Raw genomic sequence first — 10,016 nt, 5'->3', positions numbered from 1 at the left:
CCTCCCGCCACACCGGGGCCTCCCGCTGGACACGCCCCTTTTACCGGTAACCACGCCCCTCCCGCCGCTCCCGGGCTGAACGGAGACCGCGGGTGGCCACGCCCCCCTTTAGGCCACGCCCCGTATCGGTCTAATCATACCCGCCCTCACACTGGCCACGCCCCTTCATGCGTTAACCACGCCCCCGGGCCCCGCCGCGCTTGCGCCGCGCGGAGCCGCCTCATCCCCTGCCGGCGGCGCGGGCGCGGGGCGGTACTAACGGTGCGAGCGCGCTGCTGGTAAGCGGGACGGGAACGAGAAGAGCGGCCGCCCGTTCTAATGGAGCAGCCGCTGCCCTGCGGGCGCGCCCGGGCACGCTGCGCGTACCGGGCGTGCATGGGAGCGGCCGCAGCGCGGGAGCGGTGCGCATGCGCGCTGCGGCGCCCCGCGCTCTTTTTCGCACGGCGTGAGGGCGAGCGGCGCGAATTTGGGCGGCGGCGCATGCGCACAGGGCGGGGCCGGCGTACGGTGGCCGAGCGGGGCCGTCCCGCCCTCGCCTTTTGTCCGGCGGGGGCGGCCGGTGGGAGCCCAGGTGGGTCTTGAGGAGGAGCGGGGCCGTGAGTGCGGCTCGGGGCTCCTCCGGCACCGCCGCCGTCCTTTGGGGCTCTCTCCGCGTCCCTGGGAGCTGCGGGGTGCGATCCCGCAGGCTGGCGGGGCCTGCTGAGGAGATAAGGGGTGTGGGATGCGGCGGGGCCCGGGGGAAGCGGGGCAGGGCGGGCTGAGGGCTGAGCGAGAGCCCTGTCACGGTGCCACATCCCGAAACCCCATATCAACCCTGAAATGTCTCCTTATCCCTCTTATTTGCCGTATTTTCCCCGCTGAATAAAGAACCGACCGTGCCTTTGACTGTATATTTTTGACCCAGAGCTCTGAGCTTTTGTGTTGAGGAAGAACAAGCCCCTTGTGGGTGTTGGAAGGTTTTGCACCGAAATGGGCAGCGGTTTCTCTCCACAGCAGGGCACGGAGGTGGATCCACCCCATCCCGGGAAAATGGGCTCCAAACAGATCGCCCAGGAGACGTTTGATGATGCCGTGCAGGAAAACATCACCGAGTTCGAGATGGACCCCGAGGAGGCCGTCAGGGAAGCTGTGCAGCAGTTCGAGTCCCAAGGTATTATTGTGCCTTTTGCAGGCTGGGCTTTTACAAATCCCGAGGTTTAAAGGAATATCCTGCAGGCAAAGGTGGGTCGTGCAGCCTTGGGAAGGAGCCTTTGTGAAGTGGAACAGAGACACCATTAATGCTGACCTGGTTTTGGAGATTAATTATGACTGTAAAACTGGTTGGAGGGAGGCTGGGGGGTGAAATTTGGTCAGTGAAATCAATTTCCTTCTTTTTCCCCACCCCTTCAACTGACACTTAGCTTTGTTCCAGGCTGAATTTGACCTTACAGTCAGCATTGAACTTTCCAGCATCTTCACAACAAGTTCATCTTTGTTCTCTGTGCTTAACTTGGCAGCTTTTCCCTAGAAACTGGAACTTACTCTGTTTATTTGACTCTGATCATCCTGGGACCAACATTAAACTTGGTTTATTTCCCCTTTTAGGTGTGGACCTGAGCAATATTGTGAAAGCTGTGCGACCTCCTGCCTCTGAGAATGGGCAGAGACAGAAACATCAAATCCTGCTGGTAAGGAGAGCAAATTGCTGCTCAGGATCAGGGTTATATAATGATAATATAAGTACTAGGCCAACTTCTGCCTCTGCCCCATTTCTCTGGGAGCTCTTCAAGCACTTAATCCCATTTATTCTGCAAATATAAGAAACTTCCAAGAGCTCCTTTTACAGGGGAGGATTTGGGTGAGTGAGGTGAGGCTCAGGCTCTGCTCCCAGGGGCAGCACAGGAGCCTCAGGGTGAGCCAGGGGAGGCTCAGGTGGGACATCAGGAGGGATTTTCCTCATGGGAAGGGGAGGTTTGGGCTCTCCATCCCTGGAGGTGTCCCAGGGAATGACAGGAGGTGACACTCTTGGTGACAATGGGGACCAGTTCCATTTACCCAACGTGGCTGTGGACACTTGCAGAGCTGGAATGTGCTGGTTGGACCCAGCTCACCTGGTACTGGTCAGACTGGTGGCAGTGCAGGTGTGACAGTGGTGACAATGAGTGACAGTGGTGACAATGTCCCTCCAAGGGTTCTGTGCACAAAACGCTTCAGCACGACCATTGCTTTCATAGCACCAAACTGATTTTACACTTAAAAATAAACAGATTGCTTGTTTTCAGCTTAAAAGTAAATGGATTCCTGCAGGGTTCTGGTGCAAAACTAACCCTTGATGTGTCCCACAGACCCTGGATTCCCTGAGCAGAGCCAGATGTGGCTGAGCTGCCTGAGCACCTCCCAGCCTTCACAGCACAGTGCAAGGAGCAGCTCGCTCCTATAACACCAAACTGATTTTCAACTTAAAAATAGACAGATTCCTACACAGTTCAGGTGCAAAACTAACCCTTGCTGTGTCCCACAGACCCTGGATTCCCTGAGCAGAGCCGTGGCAGAGGCAGACATGGCTGAGCTGCCCGAACACCTCTCAACCTTCGCTGCCCAGTGCAAGGAGCAGCTCGCCTTCCGCTACCTGGCCGGCCAGAACGGCGCCTACCCCGTGGTGTTCTCCGCCCTCCAGCTGGCTGCAGGGGACAGGGATTTACTGCTCCAGGCCTTCTCCACCCTCTCTGCCCTGCTGGACGGGCAGCCAGACCTGCTGGAGGCGGTGGGGCGGGAGCTGGTGCTGCAGAGCCTGCGGGAGAGGCAGGAGGACGCGGAGATGACGCTGGCCGGGCTGCGCTGCGTCAGGCACGCCTGCCTCAAGCACGAGCAGAACAGGCAGGACTTTGTCAAGGCTGGGGTCCTCCCTCTGCTCACTGGGGCCATCATCCAGCACGGGGACAGCGCTGAGGTGGTTAAAACAGCGGCCTCAGCCCTCAGGGTGATGACTTTTGATGATGATATCCGTGTGCCCTTCGGGCACGCCCACGACCACGCCAAGATGATCGTGCTGGAGAACGATGGGCTGAGAGTCCTCATCGAGGCTGCAAAAGGTAAAAATGGACATTGTCAGGGGTGTTGGTGCTGATGGGCAATGGAGAACGATGGGCTGAGAGTCCTCATCTCATCGAGGCTGGAAAAGGTAAAAATTAGCATCCCAGAGTTGTTGGTGCTAACGGGGAATGGAGAATGATGGGCTGAGGGTCCTCATTGAGGCTGGAAAAGGTAAAAATTAACATCCCCCAGGGATGTTGGTGCTAATGGGGAATGGGGAACGATGGGCTGAGAGTCCTCATCTCACTGAGGCTGCAAAAGGTAAAAATGGACATCCCAGGGATGTTGGTGCTAATGGAGAATGGGGAACGATGGGCTGAGAGTCCTCATGAAGCTGGAAAAGGTAAAAATTAACATCCCCCAGGGATGTTGGTGCTAATGGGGAATGGGGAATGATGGGCTGAGAGTCCTCATCTCACTGAGGCTGCAAAAGGTAAAAATGGACATCCCAGGGATGTTGGTGTTAATGGGGAATGGGGAACGATGGGCTGAGAGTCCTCATCTCATCGAGGCTGGAAAAGGTACAAATGGACATCCCAGGGATGCTGGTGCTGATGGGCAATGGAGAATGATGGGCTGAGAGTTCTCATTGAGGCTGGAAAAGGTATAAATGAACCCCCCAGGGGTGTTGGTGCTAATGGGGAATGGGAAACAATGGGCTGAGAGTCCTCATGAGGCTGGAAAAGGTAAAAATGGACATCCCAGGGATGTTGGTGTTAAAGGGGGAATGGGAAACGATGGGCTGAGAGTCCTCATCTCATCGAGGCTGAAAAAGGTAAAAATGGACATCCCCCAGGGGTGTTGGTGCTAGTGGGGAATGGAGAATGATGGGCTGAGAGTCCTCATGAGGCTGGAAAAGGGAAAAATGAACACCTGGGATTTCTTCTCTTACTATCTTTGGGAATCACTTTGTTCCACCTCGTGGAATCTCCTCTCGTTGTCATTTGTGGTTTCTTCTCTCATTTTCATTCGTAACCTGAAGCTCCTCAGAGGTGATCCAGGAATTTGTCACTCAAATGGGGTTTAATTCCATCCATGTGCCCTGAGAGAGCCAAAAAGTGCCTCCGTGGTGCTGCTGATAACCCATGGAGTAGCTAAATACAGTTTTTCACTGTATTTAGGAAGGATTTTAGAGCTTTAGGGACCTGTTGTCTCTGCTGAGGTAGAAGAGACAGACTCTGGCGAGGAACAGAGTGAGCAGGTGTCGCCTCTCCTGTTTTAACACATTAAAAAGAAACACACTGATTCCTATTTAATTTCCTGTTGTTATAAATGCATATTATATACTTGGCTTTTTTGCAAACATCAGTAGGAATGTTATATGTAGAATTGTACTGTGTTGTGTTTTATTAATAGAGTTTAGAAAGGTGATGAATGTAGATTTTTTTTTATTGTTAACAGTAAAAATACTGGATTTTTTTGGGTTTTTTTTCCTTCTTCTTTGTAACATCTAAACTGACCAAGTCAGAAGGTGTGAGGAGAGGGTTGTCACCTTGTAACCCTGCATAAGAACTGCTGAATTTCTGAGTTTTCAATCAAAATAAAATAACCAAAAACCTCAAGAGAAAGATTTAGAAGACCCATGTGGAGTCTTTAGAAGACAGATAGAGCCACTCACAAATAAATCTACCAGATAAGATGATTGGGGAATACCTGAAACAGATAAAAACTCAAAAAATAATGTTATAATATCTATTGAATATGTAAAACAGAAATCCTTAAAAGACAGTCATTGGAAGAGAAGGGTGAGGCACCCCAGCTGCAACTTTTGCTCTTTTGTCTCCCAATTATCTATTTTTATTTTTTTATTAAGCTTATAAATCTCTCTAAAAGAGCAAAACTCGTTTTTTCACACTATTTTAACCTCCTACTTAATTTTTTTCCTATTGAATTAACTCCAAAGCAAACGGCTTCAATTAATTATACAGTATTAATTTAATAATAATTAAATTTATGATATTTTCGTCAAATAATAATTAATTAACTAATGTTAATGACTCCCTCCCCAGCCTTCAGGGAAGACTCTGGGGTGCTCAGTGAGCTCTGTGCCACCCTGTCCCGGCTGTCGGTGAGGAACGAGTTCTGCCAGGAGATCGTGGACCTGGGGGGACTGAACTTCATGGTCACCCTGCTGGCCGACTGCATGGAGCACCCGGTGAGCACGGGGGATTTTATGGATTTTTTTTGGAATTTTTGGAGAATTTTTTGGGATTTTTTGGGGAATTTTTGGAGAATTTTTTTGGGAATTTTTTGGGATTTTTGGGGGATTTTTTTGGGATTTTTTTGGAGAATTTTTGGAGAATTTTTGGGAATTTTTGGAGAATTTTTGGAGAATTTTTTGGGAGTTGTTTGGGAATTTTGGGGGAATTTTAGGGGAATTTTTTGGGAGTTGACTGGGAGTTTGGCAGTTGCTTGGGAATTGTTTGGGGACTTTTTTGGGAGTTGTTTGGGAATTGTCTCGTGATTGTTTGGGAATGGTCTGGGAATTGCCTGGGAATTGTTTAGGAAATTTTTGGAAATTTTTTTGGCATTATCTGGGGAATTGCCTGGGAATTGCTTTGGAATTGCTTTGGAATTGCTTTGGAATTGTTTGGGGAATTTTTGGGGAATTGTCTGGAAGTTGTTTGGGAGTTGCTTGGGGACTGTTTGGGAATGGTCTGGGAATTGTTTGGGAATGGTCTGGAATTTTTGGGAATTGTTTGGGAGTTGTTTGGAGAATTGCTTGGGAATTGTTTGGAGGCATGAAAACCAGAATTTGCTTTTTTGGTAAATTATAAAAAACAAGCTTAACAATATAAAAAACCACAGGGACTGGCTCAGAGGGAAGGTCTGAAGTCCCTCAGATCCCTCCGTGGTGGTTTTTGCTCTCTGGTTTAACCCCTCTGGCTGTTCCCGGGCAGGACGTGGTGAGGCAGGTGCTCAGCGCCATCCGCGCCGTGGCCGGCAACGACGACGTCAAGGACGCCATCGTGGACGCCGGGGCCACCGACCTGATCGTGCTGGCCATGGGCCGCCACCTGGGCAACCCTCAGGTAACCCCCTGGGCCCTGGGGATTCCATTGGGATGGGCATGGAGCTCACCTGGAGCTGCAGGATCTGTATTTTTGGGATAAAATTTGAATGCTCCACTGTAGAGCCAATATTTTTGTAAATTTAAGGTTTTTTTCCCCACCATTTCAATTTTATTTTTTTTAATTCCTGGATCAGATGGGTGCTGGCCATCAGCCACCAGCTGGGCAACTCTCATAAAGGTTAGAAATACCTCTGAGATCATTTTTACACCTCTGGTTTACCAAAACACACGATCAAAAAGGTTAGAAATATCTCTAAGATCATTTTTGCACCTGCCAAAACACAGAATCATAGAGGTTAGAAATACCTCTAAGATAATTTTTACACCTCTAGCTTGCCAAAACAGAGAATTAAAAAGGTTAGGAATACCTCTAAGATCATTTTTACACCTCTGGCATGGCAAAACACAAAATCACAGAGATTGGAAATCCCTCTAAGATCATTTTTACACCTATGGTATGCCAAAACAAAAAATCATAACAGTCAGAAATACCCCTAAAATCATTTTTACACCTCTGGCATGGCAAAACACAAAATCACAAAGGTTAGAAATACTTTTAAGATCTTTATTCCAACCCTCCCTTTGTTTACCCTCCCGTGCCAGAGCAGCGGAACTCCTCTATGGGAAAAAAACCCTCAAAACAACCAAACCAAACCCCAAAAAACATCCCTAAAAGGCCAGGACCCCCACTTTCCTTTGCCTTGGGGCCAGGTTTGGCAGGCAGTGACACATTCCCTGTGTGTTGCAGATCTGTGAGCAGGGCTGTGCTGCCCTGTGCGTGCTGGCCCTGCGCAAACCCGAGAACTGCAGCGTCATCATGGAGGGCGGAGGGGCCCTGGCAGCTCTGCAGGCCATGAAGGCTCACCCGCGGGAGGTGGCTGTGCAGGTATGTGCCTCACTGATTCAGGAAGGTTTTGGCTCTCTTATTTTGATTTTTTTTGGATTTTTCCCTGGTTTCTTAATCAGATTCTGGTAGGTTTTGGAGGCGTTGGGAAGCAGCGACTCAATGTGGCGCCTTTGTGTTTGTCACCTTGGTCTGCTCAGAGCAAAACTTGATTTAGGTTTGAAATCCACACCTGGCTGCAAGTTCTTAAAACTGTGGAATGCCACACTCCTCTTCCAGGCATTCCCCTTCCTTCTGGGAAAAGCAGAATGGGCTCTTTGCAAACCCAGCCTGTGCCATCCATTCTCCAGAATAAACCACCTGCATTTCCTATTTTTGTCACCCTGATCTGCTCAGAGCAAAACTTGATTGATGTTTTAAATCCACACCTGGATGCAGGTTCTTAAAACTCTGGAGTGCCACACTCCTCTTCCAGGCATTCCCTTTCCTCCTGGGAAGAGCTCTTTCCAAACCCAGCCTGTGCCATCCACTCTCCAGAGTCAAATAAACCCACCTGCATTTCCTTTGGTTTTTCCTGCAGGTTTCAGCAGGATCTCTGCCCACTTTTGTGCTTCCCAGAGTATTAAAAAAAATAGAAAATGTTTTCTGAAGGAGTGGTTTAAGTGCCTGGAACAGGGTGGGAAAGTGGGGTTGCTGCAGTGGACAGTTTTTAGTGTTACCTAAAAATTAATTGGTGTTGCCTGGCTGGGTTTGCACAGAGCTCTGGTGGTCTAAAGTTCAGCAGGGAATAACATCCATGGGTTTTATTCTTCCAGGGAACAGTTGGTTGCACTCTGTAGCATCTCACATTTGGGTTTGTTAGGAAATGCTCTTTAGCTGATCTGCTTTGGGTGTGCCAAAACCTTCCATGGCTGGGCTTCCCTCGAAACCCACTGACCCCTGGGCTTCCCTCAAAATCCTCTGACCCCTGTCCTTCCTCCAAAACCCACTGACCCCTGTGCTTCCATAAAAATCCCAGTGATCCCTGTCCTTCCCTCAAAACCCACTGACCCCTGGGCTTCCATACAAAATCCAGTGATCCTTACTTCCCTACATTGACCTCTGGGCTCCCCTCCAAAATACACTGACCCCTGTCCTTCCCTCAAGATTTGTGTACTTTCCTACAAAATCTACTGGCCCCTGGCTTTCCATACAAAATCCACTGACCCCTATAGTTTCCTCCAAACCCCCCTGACCCCTCTGGTTCCCTCCAAAACCCCCTGACCCCTGTCCTTTCCTCAAGATCCCTGTGCTTCCCTACAAAATCCACTGTTCCTTAAGCTTCCCTCAGAATCCCCTGGGCTTCCACAAACTGACCTGTGGGTTTCCATACAAAATCCTCTGACCCCTGGGCTTCCCTCAAAACCCCCTGGCCCCTGGGCTTCCCTACACAATCCACTGATCCCTGTGCTTCCATAAAAAAATCCATTGATCCTTGGGCTTCCCTACAAAATCCAGTGACCCCTGGGCTTCCCCCAAAATCCACTGATCCCTACAAAATCCACTGACCCCTTTCCTCAAGATCCCTGTGGTTCCCTACAAAATCCACTGACCCCTGGGCTTCCATACAAACCCTCCTGACCCCTCTGGTTCCCTTCAAACTTCCTGATCCCTGGGCTTCCGTCAAAATGTACTGACCCCTCTGGTTCCCTTCAAACTTCCTGATCCCTGGGCTTCCGTCAAAATCTACTGACCCCTCTGGTTCCCTTCAAACCTCCTGATCCCTGGGCTTCCCTCAAAATGTACTGACCCCTGTCCTTCCCTCAAGATCCCTGTGCTTTCCTACAAAACCCCCTGACCCCTGGGCTTCCCTCCAGTCCCCCTGACCCCTGTGTTCCCTGCTGTCCCCAGAAACAGGCGTGCATGCTGATCCGGAACCTGGTGTCGCGCAGCCGGGATTTCTCCCGGCCCATCCTGGAGATGGGGGCAGAGATCCTGATCACCGAGGCCAGGGCAGCCCACAGGGACTGTGACGACGTGGCCAGGGCCGCCCTCAGGGACCTGGGCTGCAAAGTGGAGCTGAGGGAGCTGTGGACAGGCCAAAAGGGCAGCCTGGCTCAGTGAATTTTCAGCGAGAGGAGAAAGATCCGAGGCGTCTCCGCCCCTGGAATCCCGTGGATCACTCCGGAGTGTCCGAAGCAAACCTGGCTCGGGAGGCTGCAGGGAATTTCTGGAATTTCTTCTTCTTCTTCTTCCCCCCTCGGGAGCTACAGCTGGAAATGGCTTTTCTGCATTCACAGGCTGCAAAATCCAACTGTGTTGTAGTGATCATTCCCTGGGTCATCTCATGGCTGAAGATGATCTGCTGCTCCCCGGCGTCCCCCGTGGGGCTGTTCCCTCTGCCCTGATCCCCGTGGTGACAGCAGGAGCTGCTCTCTCTCCTGCCCAGAGCTGGTCCCCCTGCTCAGGGGCTGGATGAGGAGGAATCTCCCAGCGTTTGTTGAATGTGCTCCCTTCTGTCCCCCCTGTTCTTTTACTGCTGAGCCCACCCTCGTTGTCGCTGCTTCGTTTGGGATTTTAAAACAAAACAAAACAAAACAAGCAAAGTGAGGATTTGGGATGATATCCAAAGGAGCCGTCCAGGAGGGAAGTTCATGTTGTCCCTCAGCGAGAGGAGCAGGGCAGGGAGTGGCAGGGGGAGGTGGGAATTCCAAAACAGGGCCAAGCTGCAGGAAACACTGGGAATCCCAGGCTTTGTCACCTCTTGGGACTTCCCTGGATCCAGGAATGCTTTGATTGTGGTGAAGAGGCCAAGAATTTCATGGACTGAGTGGATTTGTGGGCAGAGCAGGCCCCCAGAAAGGCTCTGAAGGCTCAGCTCAAGGCGTTTGTGCCAGCCCTGCTCTGGAGCTGAGCCTTTCCTCCTGCACCGCTGCTGTTTTTGTGAGTTGGATGTTTTTAATGTGATAATTCTCTGTAGAAATGGCGACCTTATAAAACCATACAAACCTTCCCAGGCCTGCTTGGCTCTTTGGTGGAGCCTTTTTT

At 50.7% G+C, this 10,016-nt stretch overlaps 1 protein-coding gene across 4 annotated transcripts; it reads left to right on the top strand.

Moving 5' to 3' along the window:
- The first annotated feature begins 211 nt into the window (after nucleotides 1–211).
- ARMC6 (armadillo repeat containing 6) lies at nucleotides 212–9,981 on the top strand. 4 transcript variants are annotated; one of them, XM_083879796.1, is made up of 8 exons: nucleotides 212–278; nucleotides 994–1,150; nucleotides 1,585–1,667; nucleotides 2,501–3,071; nucleotides 5,082–5,227; nucleotides 5,973–6,104; nucleotides 6,894–7,031; nucleotides 8,880–9,981. In XM_083879796.1, exons 2-8 carry the CDS (start codon nucleotides 1,030–1,032, stop codon nucleotides 9,090–9,092), a joined length of 1,404 nt encoding a protein of 467 aa, XP_083735922.1. In that variant the 5' UTR covers nucleotides 212–278; nucleotides 994–1,029; the 3' UTR covers nucleotides 9,093–9,981. The 4 variants fall into 4 exon arrangements, with proteins under 4 accessions (XP_083735922.1, XP_083735923.1, XP_083735921.1 ...); XM_083879797.1 differs by having other exon boundaries at nucleotides 220–278; nucleotides 997–1,150; XM_083879795.1 differs by lacking the exon at nucleotides 212–278 and adding an exon at nucleotides 502–571 and having other exon boundaries at nucleotides 997–1,150.
- The last annotated feature ends 35 nt before the right edge of the window (nucleotides 9,982–10,016 follow it).

The sequence above is a fragment of the Zosterops lateralis genome (genome assembly GCF_965231275.1).
Source record: "Zosterops lateralis genome assembly, chromosome: 29".
NCBI classification, from domain to species: domain Eukaryota; kingdom Metazoa; phylum Chordata; class Aves; order Passeriformes; family Zosteropidae; genus Zosterops; species Zosterops lateralis.
Note: the sequence above shows the minus strand (reverse complement) of the source record. Positions and strands in the feature narration are given on the sequence as shown.

Bases quoted from the DNA above. Each gene is read 5' to 3' on its own strand.
- ARMC6 (XM_083879796.1), top strand. From the start codon at position 1,030: ATGGGCTCCAAACAGATCGCCCAGGAGACGTTTGATGATGCCGTGCAG. The intron at 1,151-1,584 runs GTATTATTGTGC...TTCCCCTTTTAG, and splicing joins GCAGCAGTTCGAGTCCCAAG to GTGTGGACCTGAGCAATATT. The intron at 7,032-8,879 runs GTATGTGCCTCA...TGCTGTCCCCAG, and splicing joins CGCGGGAGGTGGCTGTGCAG to AAACAGGCGTGCATGCTGAT.